Here is a 21,731-nt window from a genome sequence, read left to right as displayed (position 1 = left end):
CCAGGCAGGTTTTGAATGTCTCCAGAGAAGGAGACTCCACAACCTCTCTGGGCAGCCTGTTCCAGCATTCAGTCACCCTCACCGTAAAGAAGTTTTTCCTCAAATTTAAGTGGAACCTCCTGTGTTCCAGCTTGCACCCATTGCCCCTTGTCCTGTCAAGGGATGTCACTGAGAAGAGCCTGGCTCCATCCTCTTGACACTTGCCCTTTACCTATTTATAAACATTAATGAGGTCACCCCTCAGTCTCCTCTTCTCCAAGCTAAAGAGACCCAGCTCCCTCAGCCTCTCCTCCTAAGGGAGATGTTCCACCCCCTTAATCATCTTCGTGGCTCTGCACTGGACTCTCTCTAGCAGTTCCCTGTCCTTCTTGAACTGAGGGGCCCAGAACTGGACACAATATTCCAGATGCGGCCTCAGCAGGGCAGAGTAGAGGGGGAGGAGAACCTCTCTTGACCTGCTGACCACACCCCTTCTAATACACCCCAGGATGCCATTGGCCTTCTTGGCCATAAGGGCACATTGCTGGCTCATGGTCATCCTGTTGTCCACTAGGACCCCCAGGTCCCTTTCCCCTACGCTGGTCTCCAACAGGTCTGTCCCCAACTTGTACTCATACCTGGGGTTGTTCTTGCCCAGATGCAGGACTCTACACTTGCCCTTGTTATATTTCATTAAGTTTCTCCCCGCCCAACTCTCCAGCCTGTCTAGGTCCCTCTGAATGGCTGTGCAGCCTTCCGGTGTGTCAGCCACTCCTCCCAGTTCTGTGTCATCAGCGAACTTGCTGACAGTGCACTCTATTCCCTCATCCAAGTCATTAATGAATATATTGAATAGAACTGGTCCCAGTACCAACCCTTGAGGGACTCCGCTAGACACAGGGCTCCAAGTGGACTCTGTCCCATTGACCACCACTCTCTGGCTTCTTTCCTTCAGCCAGTTCACAATCCACCTCACTACCCGATCATCCAGACCACACTTCCTCAGTTTAGCTGCGAGGATGCTGTGGGAGACCGTGTCAAACGCTTTACTGAAATCGAGATAGACCACATGCACAGCTTTACCATCATCTATCCACCGGGTTATGTCCTCATAAAAGGCTATCAAGTTGGTTAAGCATGACTTCCCCTTGGTGAAGCCATGTTGAGTGCCCCTAATGATCCCCCTATCCTTGATGTGCCTAGAGACAGCACCAAGAACAAGTTGTTCCATCACCTTTCCGGGGATGGAGGTGAGGCTGACCGGTCTATAGTTCCCCGGGTCCTCCGTCTTGCCCTTTTTGAAGACTGGAGTGACATTCTCTTTCCTCCAGTCCTCAGGCACCTCTCCCGTTGCCCAGGACTTAGCAAAGATGATGGAGAGTGGCCTAGCAATGACTTCCGCCAGCTCCCTCAGCACCCGCGGGTGCATCCCATCAGGGCCCATGGATTTATGGACGTCCAGATTGCTTAATTGGTCCCTGACCCAGCCCTCATCAACCAAGACAGATTCCTCCTCTATCCTGACTTCTTCTGGGGCCTCAGGGGTGCGGGGCTCCTCAGGACAGCCTCCAACAGTATAGACAGAGGCAAAGAAGGCATTCAGTAACTCCGCCTTCTTTTTATCCTCTGTCTCCAGGGCCCCCACCTCATTCATCAGTGGGCCTACATTGCCTCTAGTGTTGGTTTTACCTGCAATGTATTTGAAGAAGCCCTTTCTGTTGTCCTTGACCTCTCTTGCAAGGTTTAATTCCAAGGAGGCCTTAGCTTTCCTAGTTGCCTCCCTACATCCTCTGACAACAGACTTATATTCCTCCCAAGTGGCCAGCCCCTCCTTCCATGATCTGTACACCCTCTTCTTCCACTTGAGTTTGCCCAGCAGTTCCCTGTTTAACCATGCAGGTCTCCTGGTACCCTTCCTTGACTTCCTACCTGCTGGGATGCTCTGATCTTGAGCTCGGAAGAAGCAGTCCTTGAATGCTAACCAACTATCTTGGGCCCCCTTACCTTCTAGTACCCTGTCCCATGGGATTTCCCCTAGCAATTGCTTGAAAAGGCCAAAGTTGGCCCTCCTGAAGTCCAGGGTTGTGATTCTGCTAGCTATTCTGTTCCTGCCACATGAGATCCTGAACTCTACCATCTCATGGTCACTACAACCAAGGCTGCCCTCAACCTTCACCTCTTCAACCAGACCCTCCTTGTTAGTGAGGATAAGATCCAGCAGCGCTCCTCTCCTAGTTGGCTCATCCACCATTTGCATCAGAAAGTTATCATCAATGCACTGGAGGAACCTCCTGGACTGAGGATGGCTGGCTGAGTAGGCCTCCCAGCAAATATCAGGGTAGTTGAAATCCCCCATGACAACCAGTCCCTGTAATTGCGAGACTGCTCTCAGCTGCCTGTAGAAGGCCTCATCACCGTCCTCATCCTGATCCGGTGGCCTGTAATAGACACCCACAACAGTATCACCCCTGCCAGCCTGCCCCTTAATTCGCACCCACAAACTCTCAACTCGCTCCTGATCCGCCCCTGGACAGAACTCAATACATTCTAGCTGCTCACTCACATAAAGAGCAACTCCACCACCTCTCCTTAGTGGCCTGTCTTTCCTGAACAGGACATAGCCATCCATGACCACATTCCAGTCATGCGAGGCGTCCCACCAAGTCTCTGTAATTGCCACTAGATCATAGCCCCCCAACCGAACACGGATTTCTAACTCCTCCTGTTTATTCCCCATGCTGCGTGCATTGGTGTACAGGCATTTCAGGGAGCGAGCTGAGCACACCGATTTCACCCTAGGGGGATGGGAGGCCTCCTGGTCTACCTCAACACTAGAGTGTTGCCCCAGTGGTGCAAGCCCAGATACTTCCCCATCCTCCTTCGAATCTAGTTTAAAGCTCTCTGAATGAGCCCTGCTAATTCCTGTCCCAGAACCCTTTTGCCCTTACGACACAAACCTTTCCCATGTATTACCGTCACGCCTGGTGTCTTATAAAACCAGCCATTACCAAAGAACCCAAAGCCCTGCCTGTAGCACCAGTCTCGTAGCCAGGCATTTATAGAGAGAATCCTACTATTCCATCCCATGTCATCACCTGAAAATGGAAGGAGGGAGGAGAAAACAACTTGTGCCCCAGACTCTTTCACCAACCGTCCTAGGGCCTTGTAGTCTTTCTTCATCCCCCTCAGACTACGGGATGCAGCTTCTTCCCCACCTGTCTGGAAGATGAGCAGAGGGTAGTAGTCTGTGGCCTTACCAGGTTGGGGAGTTTCCTGGTGATATCCCTGATTCAGGCTCCAGGCAGACTGCAGACCTCCCTGTGATGGGGGTCAGCTCTGCATATTGGGCCCTCAGTTCCCTTTAGGAAGGAGTCTCCAACCACTAAAACTGTTATCTTCTTCCTTGTGGAGGAGGTAGCTATATGCCTGTCAGGTTTTTCTGACTGTGGTGGGACCTCTGATATAGGTTGCCTCTCCACCACATCCCCATTGGACTGGCTGTATTCCACTAGGGTTTCATATCTATTTCTCAGAGGCACCTGTGGAGGCGAGGTAAGCAAGGAGGGCACTCGCCTTTTGCCACGGCCATAGGCTTGCCTCCACTCACTCCTTTCCTCTAGGTTATTGTTTTCCACCTGAGAGGGGCAGAGTACAGGTGTCCCTCTATCCTGGGAGCTCTCCGGCAGGTGCTCCCATTTTTGTTGCAGGGAGGGCAGAGCCTGGCTCCACCACTCTATCTCCCTTTCAGCCTCTCAAATGCTCCTAAGCCTTTCTACTTCGGCTTGAAGCCTTTCAACCTGGCTTTGCAGCTGTGCCGCTCGGCTGAGCAGATCATCTACCTGCTCAAAGCGCACACAACCCCCAGCGCACACAGCCCCCTGTCACCACAGAGATGCTGTGACATTCCCTGCAGCCTGCGACCTGCACCATCGCCTCCTTCCGTGGGAGCTCTGTCTGGGTTCCCACATCCATTTTGATCTTCTTCCGCCGGGTGGAGACCATTGTTCTTTCACTGAGTTGGGAAATACCTGTTGGTGACACCCCTGGTTCACAGCTCCCTGATGCCTTCACAGCTTGGCTGGTTCACAGCTCCTTGGCACCTTCCTCGCCTTGTGCACTGGGAGGGAGTCAGCGCCCTCCCCAACGAGCTGCAAACGGCTGTGGCCTCCCCCGCCCTGGGACACACCCAGTCACTGCTGACTTCCCCCTCTCCCCTCTGACTCGTCCCTGCCCACCCAGAGGCTCTTTATCACCCGATCACAGGGGGTGGTGCTACGCCCCCTCCTCTCCTGATTCGTTGTCGGGAACTTCCGGGTCCAGGGGAAAGCAGCTCGGGGCTGCTGCTCGGGGGGCCCAGAGTATGAAAACCGCCCGGTACAGCCCGATCTCGCTTTGCCTCGCCCCGCACTGACCTCAGTCGCTGCTGCTGCTGCCGCCGCCGCTGCTGCTGCCGCCGCTGTTGCCAACTGGCCACAGTGTTGGCACATGCCAGTTAATGCATGTGTAGCAGGTGTCAAACAATAATCCCATCTCATTTCTCTCCCTTTGCAGGCCCTCTACAATTCAATCAAGAATGAGAAGCTCGAATGGGCAGTGTAAGTATACTGTGTAGAAATTAGGAGTTTTAAAATAGTACCTGTGTAGTAATCTGTTTATACATCCTATGTCACCACCTGAGTGGGCTCCAAAGCCTGTAGAAGGTAGCCAGTGTATGTAATGAGTTTGCTTTTCTGTTAATGAATGACCTGGCAATACTGCCTCATCTGTTTCTCCAGCAAGGGGAGTTGTTAATGATAGGAGCCAACTGCATTTGTAAGGAAAGAGGACGTTTCATTTAGTAGGAAACTTCAGCCTGAAAAGAGAGAAATTAAATCCTCCATTGTTATATGACTGCATAAATAAAACAGAAGTTGACTTCTCCCTTTATATTTTGGTACATTGTGTCAGAACCACTGAATAGAAACACACGTCTTGGGTTGAGTTTCCTGCTGTTGGTTTATTGTCTTGGATTGTCTCCTGATTAACTATGGATAACTTGACAACAACCTAATATGAAAGATGATAAATTGGACAAAGTCTGCTATCCCCCGTTCTCAGGTGCTTTTGACAGGCTAACACTTGTTAACTATGGAAATATTGCAGACAAGAAAGAGCTTCAATTTCTGATTGTGTTAAATTGACATTTTTCTGTGCTTAGGTTTTGTGTGGTCTAGGTATGCCAGCAAAGAGTAGAAGGGTCTGCTTTAGATTTTGCCACTTGCAGAACAGTGGATTTTGGTGTAAAATGAAAGAATTATGTCTTGTCTATTTTGGCTGTACAAGATGTTTACCTGCGTGGATTTACATATCTGAAACCTCACCTTCATGGGAACAATGTATGTCTGGGATGCATGCTCCTGCACCTTTTGCGCTAGAGGTGCTAAAAACTGCCATAGGTCTTGCAGGCCCGTTGGCTTCTGATCTTCCTTGTTTTAAGTTCATCATTTGCAAATTAATTTCTTGTCAGGGTGTGCATCCTCACTTACAAGGGCTGCTGGTCCCAACTGGGCTTGCAGCCCCTGTTCAGAAGTGTGTTAGATAATATCAGAGCAGTCAGGAAGGTGTGCTGGTAAGGGGAATCATCAAGAAGTGCTATCTCTGATGAGCCTTATAAGAAGCACAGTGCGAGACATTTTTCCAGACTGTGTCTTGGACATGGAATACGCTGTGTGAATCTTGTACGTCGCAACAGCAGAGCTGTTCACAAGACACTCTATCACAGGTACTTTAGACCCAGCAGAATCCATTATGTGACTTTCTCGATGTCAGAATTTTCCTCCAGCTCTTGGCAAGAGACCATACCTTGTCTAATACACTTGGGCGGCCTCCAGGTGGGAACTGGCTCATGTCTGGCTCTGCTCCCTTGAGCTTCAGTCAAGGTGATTTATAAGATAGCTTGCTCCTGTATAGGTAGTAACTGCTTCGGCATTTACATAGTCCAGTCCATATCCCTTGCTAATGAATTTTTTTGGGAAAAATTGCAAGCAGGCTGGAAAAGGGAGAAATCAGAATTCTCCTTAAATAAGGTTTTGGGATGTGGGTATAAAGCCACCTTCTCCTAGCAGAATACTCAAAGTGACCAATTGTCCATTCCAATCTGAAACTCAGACAGACAGCTGGGACTGATGTGACAATTACTTTCCATGCTGTGAAACAAAGGTCGTTCTGGGCATAGTCAAAGAGGTTGTGCCTTTACGTTTAGGGCTGAGAGTGCTGGCTGGAAGAGAGGGCACGAAGATATCTCTCCTCACTTTTACAGAGATGTGTGGTTGGTGTAAAGTAATCACCCCAAGAAGCCCCAGGAATGTCTGAGCTAGAGGGAGAAGGCACATCACTCTCTTGCTCTGCTGTCATGATCTGCAGAGAAAGGTGGATAGGTAGGGTACGTGGTCGGTTTTGATGTGATGGGACCGAGGAAGATCCTCTCTCCTTTCCAAAGACTATCGCTTTGCTTCCCTGATGCCATTGGCAGGGGAAGAAGTGGGAGGTAAGGCAAAGGTGGAAACAGGGCTGCAAAACCCAGCATAAGCTCCCTTGCAATGCTGGCATGTTGAAGGAATGCCTTTCCTCCAACCAGAATCCCTTTGAGGATCCAAGATTCTCTTTTACGAGCTAAGCAGCTGTTTGAGAACTCCTCTGGCAGTACATTATTTGGTGGATTTATGACTGTCAATAAGTCCATAGGCAGGGGAGGGTAACAGCAATACATAAGATGGGGGAAGACTGCTACATGATCCTTATCTTACTAGTTGCAAGCTAGATGTGTCATCAGCCTAAATGGCTTGCTGTCCATTTCCAGTAGAATTGCAGTCTGATCCAAAGACCACAGAAAGAAAAGGCTACCATTGATTCCAATTTTGTAGTCAAGAGAAATGGCACCTTAATCAGCAGATGTGCTCCAGAGAATTTCAGTAGGAGTATTCATTTATCCTTTATGAACAGGGAAGCACGAGTACAGCTCTAGAAGAGATAATTGCATTACAATTCTTTTTCTACAGTAGTTCCATGTTCAAGTTCTCCAAAATGTTAAAAGTGAATCACATACGGTGATCTGTAAAATAAACAGATCTGACCTCAAATTCACCCTGAACTGGTTGAATGTGAGATCCTGAATGCACACTCCTACTCTGGACTGCACCCCCCAATTTTTTTTTGTTACTTTTCACAATAGAACTGCCAGTAAACGTTCTGCCATTTACTTGGTGTGCCATTTACTTTGCTTGCTATTTCCTCTTGCCTGCCTTGTTGTTCAATGTCCTAGGAGAAAAGAGAAAAGCAGTATGGGAAAACTAACCATCAGAAATACAATTATTCTGTCTTTTGTCCCATTCCATATTTCTTCTCTAATGCTACATCTCTCCTGTCTGTTGGACTGTGGTTCATTTCTTTGAACATCAAGTGAAGCACTAGGAAGTGATCGGACCTCACTGAAGTCATTGGGAGAAGTTCCTACTGACTGCAGTGAAGCCACATACTGTTTCATCCAGTTAGTCCAGTGCATCCCTGTTTTCAGTGTGCTGAGGTCACTGGAACCACCCCAGGAGTGCATGAAGGCCCAATAATTGTGTCGTAATTTGTCATGCTGCTTGAATTTCACTGAGGGACTTGATATTTCCATGAGACTTGAATGATAAACTCTTGTTCTTCAACCCTGACGTCACCTGTAAGCTGAAATGAATTCAAGATGCTGTGAACGTCAGCAGGGAGAAAGAGTTGGGTTTGTTTAGGTGGAAAAGAGAACACTGAGGAGAGGGACCTGAGTGTATTTTTTTCAGTGTGTAAAGGGTGTCACAGAGGAGAAGGGTGTGAGTTTTTCTTCACACCCATTGTGGATGGGCTTAAATTTGAAACAAGGGAAGTTTGGCTCAAATACTAAAAAAAAGCTTTCTAGCAATAAGCCTTTTAAACGAGGGCATAGTTCTGCCTGGATGAGCTATGGAAGTGCTTTCACTGGACTTTTTTGTGAACTGGTTGTCCTGTCCTGAATGGGTTAGGAAGAGCGCATCCAGCCTTAGAGGTAAAGAGATGGATTAGCTGACCTCTTAACATCCCTTCAGTTCCACTGCCTACAATATTATGGCCCAACTTTTGAAGATGTTTCTCATCCTTTGGCTTTTACGCTGATCATCGTCAGCTTTAAGCTGAAGAAGAAAAATTAATTCGATTTCAAAGGTGCCAGAACTAAATATGTCTTGTTTGCATGATGTCCGTGTGGAAATGTAGTGGTGAACATTATTGTTCTCCAATATTGGTAATACTATGTCTGCTTATTGTTGAAGGTGATAGGAATAATAAAATAATCATCTTAAAATCGGCTGAAGGGTGATCTGGAATTAACATATGAAATCCCAAAGTGCTGCTTACAAAATTGCAAAAACCAAACAGCTGCGTTTGAGCCAGTTGTATCCTGAAACCTTTCTCTCAGCAAGACAGTGTAGTTTTCAGGAGAATCCCTGTTTTTTTTGACTAGTTCATGATACAGTTTTCTTTCCAGAGAAGTTTAGGCATGGACACAGTATATTCTTTCTTGGTTTTCTGGACTGCACTGAAAAATCCTGTCTTTCTGGCCAAACCAAAATAGGTCTTTGAGACAGTGATGGTGGGAAAGGGCTGCTGCCAAATCCTTTCTGTGTTTCCTGCAGCAAACTGTGATGCTGAGACCAGGGTGGTTATAAAGACATCCATGCTGAAGCTCACCTTTTTCTAGGTCAAACCCAGAAATCTCTCCCCGTTATAATTAACTCTTTGTCTCCCAAGTTCTAGGATGTTGCCTGTTTGCAACTTGATGGATTGGTTTTAGAGAGGGGTCAAGTGGTAATCACCTGTCTCTCCTTTCTTCTTTCCTCCCTTTTGGAAAGATGCCAAAACTTCTCTCCACTGGTTTCTCAAGTCAATTTCCTAACACAGATGCCATCACAGAATCCATGGATTTGTATAATTATATGTTACAAATCTGAATATTGTATTAAATGCCAATTTTTAAATGGATAAACGAAGCCTTTTGCCATGTCATGTAAGTTTTCTATTTGAACAAATGCAGAGATGAAGCAGATTTTTAAAAATGAAGGGCTTGACCCTGTCTTTCCAGCTTAGTGACCTCAAAGTTTTCCAAGGCAGAGGCTCAAATCAGACCATAAAGCATACAGAAATGTTTTTGTTACTGAGAGATCCAGATGGCAGTTTTCTCTGGAGACAAAAATGGGACTTTCTTGTATAGGGTCTTTTTGGGGAGAGGCAAAAATGTATTTCTTCACGAAAATGGCAACATCTGTGTTTTTGCATGTGTTTCAAATCTGCATGTTTAAGAATAAGAGGCAAACTCTTTCTGATTGTCAGTGATGACGGATTTGGGAAGGAAAACATTGCTGTTTTAATGAGTGTCTTCAAGTGACAGAGCAAGCAGATTCTGGCTTTGATGTGCTGGTTCTCACGGGCAGCCAGTGCTCTGGTTACTGCTCTGTTTGCAGGTCCTTTTCCAAAGAGACAAGCTAAGGGAGACAGAACTGAAGCTCCTTGTTTTGGGAAACCTTGCAAAAATAGCACATGCCTTAAGCAGAGTCTTGGAGAACCTCTACAGGTGGTAGCCTTTTCCTGTCACCAGTACGCTGCAGAGCAGAGACTCTAGGAGGTCCCACTTTCCATCTACGGAAGGTGGGACCTACAAAAGGGTTCACAGCCATCGGCCCCTTTTGGTCATCAGGGAAGGGTCACCAGAGGAATCATTTCTAGACCCAGAGCCAGGAGTAATCTCCCTCTGCTGATCAAAGACAGAAAATCTCTTAAGACTTCTACAAACCTAAGTGGACCCTCATGATGTTTTGCTGCTGAAATGTATGTTGGAACCAACGTGGTTTTTTTTCCCCAAAGGCACAAGGATTGTGCTATTTCCTGTACCAAATGGAAAGGAGAGGCACTGAGCCTGCCCCTTACAAGGACCTAAGCTCTGCCAGTGTGACACTAGATCCATGACGCTGAACATACCTGCACAGAGACACCACCCACTGACTCTTACCTCTGCATCACTTGAGGCCTTCATGCTGGGGATGTTACAGGACTTGAATCATCTATGAGAGCCATCTGAGGAAGGATTGCATGCCCCACAGGCTAGGGTTTCAAACAAAGATCAGGTGTATGTATTCAGAGGCCAGCTGAATTTTCTGCAGCTCTTCCTTCTTGCAACTATACCCTAAAGGCTGGTGAGGAGTAAGCTCAAATTGTTACATCCTTGATAAAGCCTACGCAGGACCTGTCTGTTCAGCCAGCTTTGGAGGGTACATAAGGGAACTGTTTTGCTACCTTGAAACTCCTCCCAATCGTCCTGCTTTCTTCTTATGCTTGACCACTGATGCAAAATGAAGTATTTGAAGAAGTGGGTCCCAGATTTTTTTTTCCTGGTTTTAGTTCCACTGGTGTTTCATATTCAAGATCAGAGGAAGATAGAGGCTCCTTTTAGTTCTATTTTCTCAGCTGTTGATCCATTTCTTGTTCTCTGTAATGGGTCCTCCTTGCCTCTCTGGTTCCCTTCATTGCATCTTACAGACTGGCTTGTGCATCTTGTCCTCGTGCATCTTGTCCTCATACATCTTGTCAGAGCACTCAGCTCTCACAAGTGCCTGAGACTTCTGAATACCAAGGATGTCCCATTTTCAATGACAGATTAAAGGACCAATTAAAGGTTTGTTCAGTGCTACCAGTAATCATGACAGCAGATGCCTTTTTGTCCTTGTCTGCCCTATCTGCATTTGTCTTTTGAAGAATTCCTTTTTAATAGCTGTGCCAGAGATGCTGAATTTGAGAGCACTGCCCCCAGCACTAGCGGTGCTGAGGATCCCCAGGGCTGCTCATCACAACACCTGTGGCTGCTTGGATAAGGGCACTGGTACAATCCCATAGGACAGTTCATCGCTATAAGATAATTCGCTCCCATAGCTCCAAAGGAGATAGCTTATTCCAAAAAAATGCTAAGCCATTTACTGCAGTAGGTCTCTGCTGACAAGGAGAAATCCACTGTGTCCTTGGCTGAGATCCCAGAATTCACAAGGCACTTCTATGTGACAAAGCAGCCTGAGTGCTTGTGCCATATGAGAGCTTTTAGTCTGGATTAGGTACCACAGACTTGTGTTGAGAGAATTTGCTACTGGAATGGACACGTGTCTAAGAAACACATGTGTCACAACGGTCCGGACTTGCCAGCAGCTAGTAAGTGTGGTAGACACAGTAAGGGTGGGGACAATCAAAATTGTCATAAATTCCTACACTTTTTCAATTGGGAGAGGGCTTCAACGAAAGCACACATGAAGAAATCCTTATTGCTTTTGACCAACAAAGAGTTTTTTGCCGATCTCTCTGTTCTCGAGTGGAAAAACACTTATCAATAGGCTGAAAGATGCAAGGACTGCATTCCCTTGCAGGAATCAGGTCTTCAGGTAAACGTTTTGTTCCTCTTAATCAGGAGACCTTGCAAGACAACACCATGATGGTATGGTGCGCCACTTTGGCTATATCTCTACAATTAAATCAAATGTTTGGCACCTTTGTATGACTCTTGACCAAATGTCAATGCATAGCATCTGTATCCATACTGTTGAAAAGTCTTTCCCTCCAAAAGAAGATACTTGCCACTTGGGGTGGTCCTTGACTGTGCGGATTCCTAAATGGTATCTGGAAATTGTTTGGGAGTGTGCTGGGTTGAGACCATGCCAAGCACAAAGTAATATGAGGTGATCAAAGTCAAATGCCTGGGAACGTTCTGTGGCACTGCTGAGTTCACTAATATGCCCCCCGTGTCTTTGTATTTGCTTTACTTGTTGTCAGACCAGTCCATTATCCTCGTATCTCTTCAGACTAAGTTATTCCCCAGAAGGCCATTTCAGCAGAGATCAGCATAACAGATTGTTGCTCTAGCCTGCAGTTCTTGGAGGACATTTCTTTGGATGGTCCTTTGAACATACATGTGTGATTGGAAGGTCTGCCTGAGCTTGCTCTCTCTGCTGATCATCTGGGTCCAGTGAGATGCATCAGCTTGAAGTCCAGCCCTGCTATTAGCCATCATTACACTCAAGTGTTAATGATTTTTTTTTTTTAATCAGGTGCTGGTCTTAGGAGCAGCATTGCTACATGACTTTCCAGTGACAGCCTGCATCCTCCCTGACATACCTTTCCCAGTCACCTGGAGGGGAATGTGTGGGGACTTCAAAGGACACAGGGATGCTTTGTAATCTGACACTAACTGTGGTTCCTCCAGATACACCATCCACCCAGATTCAGTGGTCTGTTCTCTGAAAACCATCATCTTACTCTTGTGATGAACACCCTTTGTTTTCTAGGTGGTCTGGTCCTTTTTGCCTGTGGCTGTGATGAGCAAAAAGGCATTTATTAGTCAGGCAATGCTTGTGACTTGCTGAAACGGATTGCATTGTTGTCCCCAAGAGCTGTGTTGAATACATTGCCTTAATAAGTAACATTTGCAGCAGCATTTTGTTTCTAAAATATGGATAACATAATTCACCTAGTGTAGTTTTTATTTTTAAATTAGTACTTCTATGCTAGTCTGCAGAGGAAAATAAAGAAGAAGAGGTAGAGTCTATGTTTCATATGCTAAGTTAAGGGGTAAGCCACAGTGGTCTATAGTAATCTAATTCTTTTCATCTACATGTGAACTCATAAAGAAATTGGAGATTTTTCAGGAGAGCCCAGCAGGCAAATATTTCACATTTTACCATTCAAATAAGTGGAATTAAAAACAGTTTAAGTTGTAGGACACAGAACACTCTTGAAATCCTGCCTTTTGAGACTGTAAAAGGGAAACTTGGGCTTTTTTTAAAATCTGGCTCCTGTGTCCTGTGCTGGTGAAGTAGGTGAACTAAAGCTTTGCTATAATCCAACTATGTTTTGGTACATGTCTAGGTTTCTCTCTAAATAGAGCCTCCTATAAAGAGAGAGCTATGTTTTGACAAGGAGCATGCAAGAATTACTGAACTGAAACTTTGCTGGTCAGTCCTTCATTCATGCTTGGTTTTCACTGCTTTTTAAGGGATGAAGAAGAGAAAAAAAAGCCTCACTCAGATGGTATAGATGAAAAGGATAATGGGAGCCAGACGAAGGCTGTCAGTCGAATTGGCAATTCAAACAACCCATTCCTGGACATCCCTCATGACTCCAATGCTGCTGTGTATAAAACTGGATTTCTGGCTCGGAAAAGTCATGCGGATATGGACGGAAAGAAAAGTGAGTGTCTTTCACTGTTAACATCTCATTTTCTTGTTATCTGTGCACAATGCCACTTACAATGAGCCCATGTGCTTCTCAAGGCAAATAGTGCTGCTTCATTAGGGGAAATTGCAGCAATAACAAACAACGCAGCGATTGGATTATCACACTCTCACTATTAGGCCAGGATTTACAATGTTCAGTCCCATTTGCAGCAGCTCTAATGCATGAGCATAATGAGTAATGTGATACAGCAAAGCAATGTGAATCTTTTGTGCTAAAAGAAAATGAATCTCATGTTTTACAAAAGAGAAAACAATTTCAAGTGAATTACAGTAGCTGTTCCGTAGTACTTTGGTAATTCTTTTCATTATGTGGCACCAGATTGTTTCAAATCTCCCCTCCCCTCTGGGTCTGTCTTTAAAGAAGGGCTATTCTTTATCTCTACTTGGAAGATGCTGTGACCATTCCCTTCCCTACTTTCCCAGCCTTGGGTCACATACCCAATGAAGTTCCACACCTTTTGGTAACAGCCGGACTTATGCCATGTGTTTCCTCCCTGCTCCTTCTTTGTAATAATCCTGCTGTGTCTCTTACTTACCGTAATTATACTCTTTCCTTCTTGTCCTGCTTCCGTTTGTCGTGCACTAATTCTCGAAGGCTTCTGATTTGCCTGTGTGTGTTTCATTGTTTGGACATCTTCATTTGTTTGTTTTCTATTGATGTTCTTGGAAACAGCAGAGGCTACTCAGAGCATCTGTATTTCCCCCGATCACTGCTGATGATCACGTACTCATGGTTCACGCTATTGGGCTGAATCCTGAAGGCAAAGTCTGACTTTGTGGTGGGTTTCCAGTAACTGCAACTCTCTCCTAGCTGGGTTAATCTCTTTGGTGTATGTTTTGCTAGTGTGTTTTAGAAGGTACAATTGGAGGTCGGTGTTTTCAAGCTGGAGGCTGACAGCTGGACAGCTAAATCCAAATAGAGATGTTGAAATCAAACTGACCTCATTCTTTGTGATGACTGGATGCTCTGAATACGTTCTTCTTTACTAAACTTCTATTTATTTAACCTTAATAAATAATTGTATCTAGTTGCCTTTATTAAATTATTTCTTTAATTATAAGTAATCAGAAGTGCTCATTATTAAGCACACGGGATGTTGGCATTTTGGGGATAATCCTTTTGTGAGTAATGTAATTAGGACCATATTTTCAGAAGTTTCTGTACGTCTTAGAGGTCCATCTCATTGTCATGCAGCTCTTGGAAAAGTTACATTCTGGCTTTCCAGTTGCAAATGGAATGAAACTCATTTTTTAAAAGTTAATTAGACCTTTTCATATTTCATTTTCTAATGGAGTTGTTAGAGGGCAGAGATCACCTTGTATGGGATTGCTACTGAAGTGATGTGCTAGCATGCTGTATATATTTTCTCAGTAAAGGAGTACTGAGGGCTAAAGCACTTAGGCAGTCTAGAGGAGAAGGATGTAAGAGGGGCCAATGGCTGCAAGCTGAACTGAACAAATGCCAATTAGAAATAAGGCCCGTCGTGTAAGATAAGAATGATTAACCTCTGGAGCAAGGGACTAATAACCTCTTCACTATCACTTACTGTCTTCAGATCAGAATGGGATGCATTTCTGAGCGTGATGCTTTAGTCGTGCACGGGTTATTAATTTTAGTATAGAGGCAAGTGGATGCCGGTCAGTGGTGTGTGCTTGGTGGAGAGCGAGCTTAGGTGCAGGCTTCTGGTCTCTGGCACTGTGACCATACAGCCTGTGCCTTCTGTCTTTCTGTTGTGGCTGAATTTCAGACTGGAGCCTTCATGCTGAATCTCTTCTTTCCCTTCTTCTTTCCCTTCTTCTTTCCCTTCTTCTTTCCCTTCTTCTTTCCCTTCTTCTTTCCCTTCTTCTTTCCCTTCTTCCTTCCCTTCTTCCTTCCCTTCTTCCTTCCCTTCTTCCTTCCCTTCTTCCTTCCCTTCTTCCTCCCCTTCTTCCTCCCCTTCTTCCTCCCCTTCTTCTTTCCCTTCTCCACCCCCCCACCCCACCCCCCCCCCCAGCTTGTTTCTAGGAATTTGGGGGCTGGATATGTTGTCTCTGTTATGTTCTTCAACCTCTAACTGACTTTAGGTTTCTTGAGGGGTGATTTTTTTTTTTCTTCAGATTTTTGTTTGGCTCCCCTCTCCTTTCTCTTCTTCAGCTTCCCCTGCGGCTGCAGGAAGAGGGGAAGGGACCAAGAAGCCATCTGCCTACTCAGTGCCAACTGAGGTGTGCAGCGGCGGCAAGGGGGAAGGATGCTCTTGAGAGACACTGCTTTCTGAACAGTGTCCCATTGGTCCTGAGCAGTGCTTGCCAGCCTACTGTAGCATGGAGAAAGCCTGTTTCCTTCTGAAAACTCTGCTACAGCACAGAGCTCAGACCTAGCTTGTGTAGGGGCAGTGTCCGCCTACCTGCAAGAGCACAAAGACTGGGTCTCTCTGGCCTGCTTTCTGCATTGCTGCTGTTCCCTTCTGATCCAGTCCAGGGCTGTCGTCAGGGTTGTTTTATTACTCTCTCACACAGCAGGTATGTGCAGGCACTGTGCTGAGTTGCATTGTCCTTTGAAAAGGAGAGTACAAAGGAGGTTTAACACAGGACTAATGTAGCTCTCCTGTTGCCTAGACAAAGTGTAAAAATGGATCTGAATTAAATGCATTTTCATTTTTCTTTTCAGCTCCCCGGGGAAAGCGAGGCTGGAAAACATTTTATGCTGTGCTGAAGGGAACGGTCCTGTACTTGCAGAAGGTAGGGGAAATCACTGTCTTTTGGAAACTGACTAAAGAGAGAGAAAGCAGCAGGCGTCTTCTCCGATCTCACAGCTCACCTCCAGGCTCCTTTCCCTTGAACACACAGTGTAGCTGCTGTCTCTGGACACCACCTGTTTACACACACATTCAGGCATGAATCCTTTCATTGACATCCTCCCCCTTTTCACACTTTCAAGTTTGGTTCCATTGTCCCTATCCATATGTGCACCCTATCAATTCCAGTTTATTCCATTGCTGTCACTTGTGGCTGAAAAAATAGCCAGCTTCACCAGCAAAGAAAGCATCATCTCTCTGTATCTTGCACGCATTCCTCTAGGCTGCTTTTAATGTTGCATTTCGTATGTGTACTTCCCCTTTTGTAAGGCTGCCCTCCTTTCTCATCTTTTCATAGTATACTTTTCCACAATGCCTGCAAGACCAGTTGCAAAACACTTGAATGGGAGCTTGGCCTTGGTAGGAATCTGCAGCTACTTCTCCTTAGCAGAATTGAAGGATAAAAGGATACTTTTTTTTTTCCCCAAAGCAAGATGAGACTCTGGTTTCTAAGAAACTTTGCTCCCTGATAGCAACAATTCTAAAAAAAACATCAGCTGAAACCCTTCAAGTCTTTTGCACAAGCTCAAATATATTATAGTACAGTTTTAACTATTCTCTTGGAACGTGAAATGCAACATATGAGTGAGAGCTCTCAAAATCAAATAAATGGTAGCAGCTAAGTAGATTGTTAAGGCTTTTTGCCCCCCAGCATAGGTGAAATATTCATGAAATAGGTGGTGTTTGTCCAGACTGCCCTGTATTGTAGAAGTATGCTCCTTTGAAAGCCTTTTTACATTTCCACTGTGTTTTTGCAATGATCAGGAGCGCAGGTTCAAGTGCACACTGCTCATTCCTGCTCCCCTGCTACGGCTTTCTGAAGTTGTTGGTTTCATTGAAGCCGACCTGGATAGTCTCTGAGAAGAGATAGAGTAGTTTGGATCAAATTTTTACAGCATGAGGTTTACAAAGTGGATGCTTTGGGTGCAGTACCTTTTTGAGAGGACTGAAATCCTGAAACACACAAAACAATCTGCAGTCAGGAGGGAAGATTTGGGCTGAAGGTTGGATGTGACATGCTCAAAGCCAGTACAAGAGACTAGAATCAAGTCTTCTGAATCACAGCTGAGCCTTCCCTGTTGTCCTCTTGCTGGCAGCAGGTTCAGATTTTACTAAAGTGGCCTTTATGGCAGATTTGTACTTGCCCTTTCCTGGGTGAAATGAAGTCACCTGCTTTGATTTCTGAAATAAGTCATCTTTAGTGTTCACCTGAAAAGACTGCAGGGTTCTATAACATGTTAATTTCTTATTTGATCTTTGAGGGGGGATTAATAAGCTTTCAAAGGGAAGAAATGGAGATGCTGTCTATTTTAGAGTCTTATTTAAATTTTTTTTTTTCCATTGGAACTGTTCCAGTTGTAATTCCTGTGCTGAGTATTGTTTTATTTTTAAATGAGTGATTCAGATGGTTTCTGAATTAGTGAGCACAGAGGCCACTGGAGAGGCTCAGTGGAAGCGATCACAATTAGCCAACTAAACATGGCTGCACAGTATTATATAAAATGAGAGGTTTGATGTTTGGGATGTTGGCCCTGTCTCTGGGCATCCTCAGGCCAAGGTTAATTTCCTGCCCTCTGTTCATAGCAAGAGGAAATTGCAAAGTAGGAGCTTGACAGAATGTCTGTTCGCTAGACTGACATGGGATGTGATGTGCGTACAGAAGAGAGATTTATAAGGAGAGAACATAAGGCTGGCCTTGCTTCCTTGCCAGAAATTGTTTCTGGGCAAGCAGTGCAGGACATGGACCTTCGTGTTTTGTTTGGACTCTTCTGTGAGGTTTGCATCATTTTCGCTCTTTGATGTGCCACTTTATAATCTTGCGAGCTTTCAGGTATTTTATGTAACTTCTCTCAAATGTGTTTCCACTATTAAAATATAAAAAAAAAGAAAGAAAGGCCAGAATGATGTAAAGTGTTTGGTGGTGAGACTTCCTGAAAGACAATTTTGCAGCCATCACATGCAACTGAGTGGAGATATCCACCCACGGTACATTGACTGATAAAAGGCCAAATGCCATTCTCTGGTCTATCAAAAATGGATTTAGAAACATGCTGACTCCGGGTCAGCAGAATGTGGGAAAGTCATTCTCCAGGAGTCTGAGAAAGATGAATTCAGCATGTCATTGCGTTGTGTGCAGCACTCACATCAGCCTTCAACTGATATAGAGGTCACAGTTTCTTTCTGTCTCCACATATATTTCTTGCCACTGTCTTGGTCTGACTTCAGTGAACTGCCTTCCATTTCAGCTCAGCCTCCACTCTGATACCAGCATATCAGAGCACATGCTGTCCTTGATGGCATAGGAGATACGGATGTTCCGGTTCCCCTAGCATTCCCTGCCAGTTGAAAAGAGTTGGAGGCCTTAGATGAGGAATTTGATAGCATATTCACGTCCTTCCAGCTTTCTCTGAGGCTGGCCAACTATGTGGAGACATTTCTGGTATGCTGATCAGTGCCTTTGGAGAAGCTGGCAGAGCCCCAGCTGTCAAGGTAGATTGCAGACAGATGATCCAGTGGTATTAGCAAGGATTATTGTGAACGCTTTCTGTCGGTAAGGAGGGGTGCTCTGCCAGGACTGCTTCTGGGACTGCCCAAATGTGGAGTTCTTCTGGAACAGGTTTAGGCACCAGCGCGGGTTGTGGACATTGGATGCATCTCACAGAGGAAGCTGGGAGGCAACAGGCAGGGTGACAGCTGACACTGTCTCTAGGCAGTAACTTGAGGAAAGCCAGAATATCATGTTTCTGAGGCCTGTCTAAGTTCATTTCCTGCCTGAAGTTTTCTCAATCTCCTTGGACAGTGGAGCCAGTCATTTCCTCCAAAACTACCACCAAAGAAATCAGCTTTTGAACTCGTGAAGGAAGGGGCTTTACCTAGGGGCTTGCTTCCTCCATCTTCAAGATGGGGCTGGGCCAGACATTGGACAGCCTTTTCCAGTTCTTGTCCTTTGTCTAGGGACTTTCCCAAATCTTCCTTGAAGAAGGTTTAGAGAGTGCCCTAAGCAGGAGTAGGCAAAGTCCATCATTATATGGAGATCCCTATCCCTCCAAAGCTTGCTGGGACTCAAGCTATGAGAGAAGAAGGACATTTGGCTCACTACCAGACCTTGAAAACCCCTTATATCACAGATGTTTAGGTTGAAGGATACCCTTTGGTCATCTGTGCAGCAGTGCTCTGCCTTTCTTCTAGGCTTGCCAGATTGGTGGTGGGTTGTGCCCTTGTCTGGCCCCAGGTGGAGGTGGTGCTGTGACAGTATTGCTGGTTAGCTGCATTTCCTCTGGTGAAGTGTCTGAGCTGCAGCAAGTTCTGGGCCTGCACTAGATGGACCTCTGTGAGGAAGGGTGAGATGTGGTAGAGGAGCAGCACGCTTTGCCCTCTCTTCTGGGAGGTGGTCACCACAGCTGGTGACTCCCCATCCATTGAAACTTGTCCTGGAGAGCCCTGACCAAACCCAGCCTGTCCGAGAGCACATATGCCTTTGGCAGCAGCGTAGTTGCCTCTGGCTGCAACCCTGGACTATGTGCTGCCAGATAAGCCCTGTAAACCAATTTATGCACATTAACCAGCTCTTCTCTGGGGTGGGTGCCTCTCTAGGTGTTTAAGCTAGTGCTGTCCCCGCACACACTCTGTGTCTTGCACTCTGTTGCCTGCTAAACCCCATCTCGTTATTCTTGTGTTCAAGGGGAGGGTGTCACGAAATGAGTGATTTAGATGGCTTAAAGAATCACCATCAAAGGTATTAGCAAAAGTTATTTTAATACGAAATTGTAGAAGTGTAACTTAACAGAGTTCAGTGTCAAGGTTCACTCTATTACTTACTACATGGTACGAACATACAAAGGAAAATCAAGTTAGAATCGAGCCAGAATGATTTACACAGAGATCAGAGACCAAAAGGGTAAGGGAGACCCTCCAACTGAGTCATGAGGTTCAGAGTAGACCCCATTGCCTTCTAAACTCCTGATGGAGCTTAGGTGTGGCTAGGTCCAATCGTAGTCCCAGACTTGGTCAATGGTTTATGTCTAATGGAAGGGATACAGAGAGTAAGGAAAACCTCTCATTGAGTCACGAGGTTCAGAATGGACCCCCTTTCTTTCTAAACTCCTTCTCAGAGAGGAGTTTAGGTGCGGCTGGATCCTCTGTCACTTACTGAGGATGTGTCATGAATAAGGAGTCTCTCTGCCTTGGGTAAGGAAGGATCTCTTAGGCTCAGGTAAGGAATCTCAAACCTTGAGAGGCGTCCCTGCTTGAGGGAGAGTCACCTGGCATGCAGGCCAGTTGCTGTCCAGGGCGAACTCAAATTGGGCTCATCCAATAATCTGTTGTTGGTAAAAGGTCTCATTGCCTCAGTGAGCAACGTTGAGAGGCATCCCGGCTCAAGGGGAGATCACCGCCATGCAGCCACACTGCCTAGTAGGGAGAGCTCAAAAAAGCCTCACTGAGGCTGTCATATTTATGGAATAAAGTGGCTGGCTTGTCGTGAAATTACACGCGATGGAAAAGGCATACATGAGACTCCTTGTACCCACAACTTTGATCCTTGATAAATGAGTCTTGGAAAAGTTACCCGCTATTCATGTATTGATGCATGATCAGTGATCCCAGCTCATACGCATTGGTGCTCACTGGATTGTTCTGCTCCTTTGTGGGTTTCCTAGAGGAGTTCTTGGCCCAGCTACAGCTCAGGCCTTTACCTCGTTTGGAGCCTGTACCAAACTGCTACGAGTTTGGTTAAGGGGGAGTTGCGTGCATCCGTCACAGAGAGATCAATAGTTATCATGCCTGCAGGGAATTATTCCTCTGTTTTGCAGCCATCACACCTCCTCCCACCTCTGGTGGGTGTTTCAGATGAGACTGATTTCTGTGATGTCCTAGGAGGGAGAAATGGAGTCAATTGCAGACTCTTCTCCTTCAGAAACTTTGCGTATGCAGCATTGCTGGCAAGTGACTTTTCCTTGAAAAAGCTCCTGACTTTCCTAAGCTATTTATACTAAGGTGGGCTTTAAACTGAACTTGTGGCTGCACCATGATTGTGCCCTCATCCAGCTTCTGTCACTCAGGAGATCAAAGACTGCTCCCAGGCAGACACTTGTCACACAAAGGAGTTTGACTCCCTGCTTTTGTCATTTGGTGTTAGGAGTGGTACTGTTGTGTCGAAAACCTGGACGGTGCTGTGCTTGCCATTTGCAGATCGTGAGCAGAGAGATTTAAAGGAGGTTGCTATATTTGCTTTATGGAGACTGATAAGGAAGCTTCTCCACTGTGTGAGGGCCCGCCTAGGAGGACATACAAAGGTAGTTTTCTTGAGAAACCAGCAGCTGAGCAGTGGAGGTGGGGAGCTGACTATGAAGGATTCCTGAAATGAAGACAAATAGTCCACAGCTGTTGTGTTAGTCAAATACTCTCTGTTTACCTCTCTTCCTCTCAAGCAGGTAGTGGAACTACTTTTCTCCCTTGCAGAGGTATCAAAAAATAGAAAGAGAAAGAGAAAGATGTTAATGGTAGTGGAAACCACAAGTGCTCAAGTCAGGTTGCATTTAGTTTGTATACTCTAATACTATTCATGACTATGGAACCAGGTTTTTCCCTAGGTTAAGGAAAAAGG

The 21,731-nt window shown here is 45.7% G+C and overlaps 1 protein-coding gene across 1 annotated transcript in view; it reads left to right on the top strand.

Moving 5' to 3' along the window:
- The window catches only part of PSD3 (pleckstrin and Sec7 domain containing 3), an 83,004-nt gene that overhangs the window by 50,317 nt on the left and 10,956 nt on the right, over positions 1 to 21,731 (top strand). The window contains exons 10-13 of the mRNA XM_068422297.1: positions 2,981 to 3,026; positions 4,531 to 4,574; positions 13,052 to 13,245; positions 15,940 to 16,010. Of these exons, the coding sequence (XP_068278398.1) occupies positions 2,981 to 3,026; positions 4,531 to 4,574; positions 13,052 to 13,245; positions 15,940 to 16,010 (355 nt within the window). The remainder of the gene's footprint in view (positions 1 to 2,980; positions 3,027 to 4,530; positions 4,575 to 13,051; positions 13,246 to 15,939; positions 16,011 to 21,731) is intronic.

Source organism: Nyctibius grandis, chromosome Z (assembly GCF_013368605.1).
Source record: "Nyctibius grandis isolate bNycGra1 chromosome Z, bNycGra1.pri, whole genome shotgun sequence".
Taxonomy (NCBI): Eukaryota; Metazoa; Chordata; class Aves; order Nyctibiiformes; family Nyctibiidae; genus Nyctibius; species Nyctibius grandis.
Note: the sequence above shows the minus strand (reverse complement) of the source record. Positions and strands in the feature narration are given on the sequence as shown.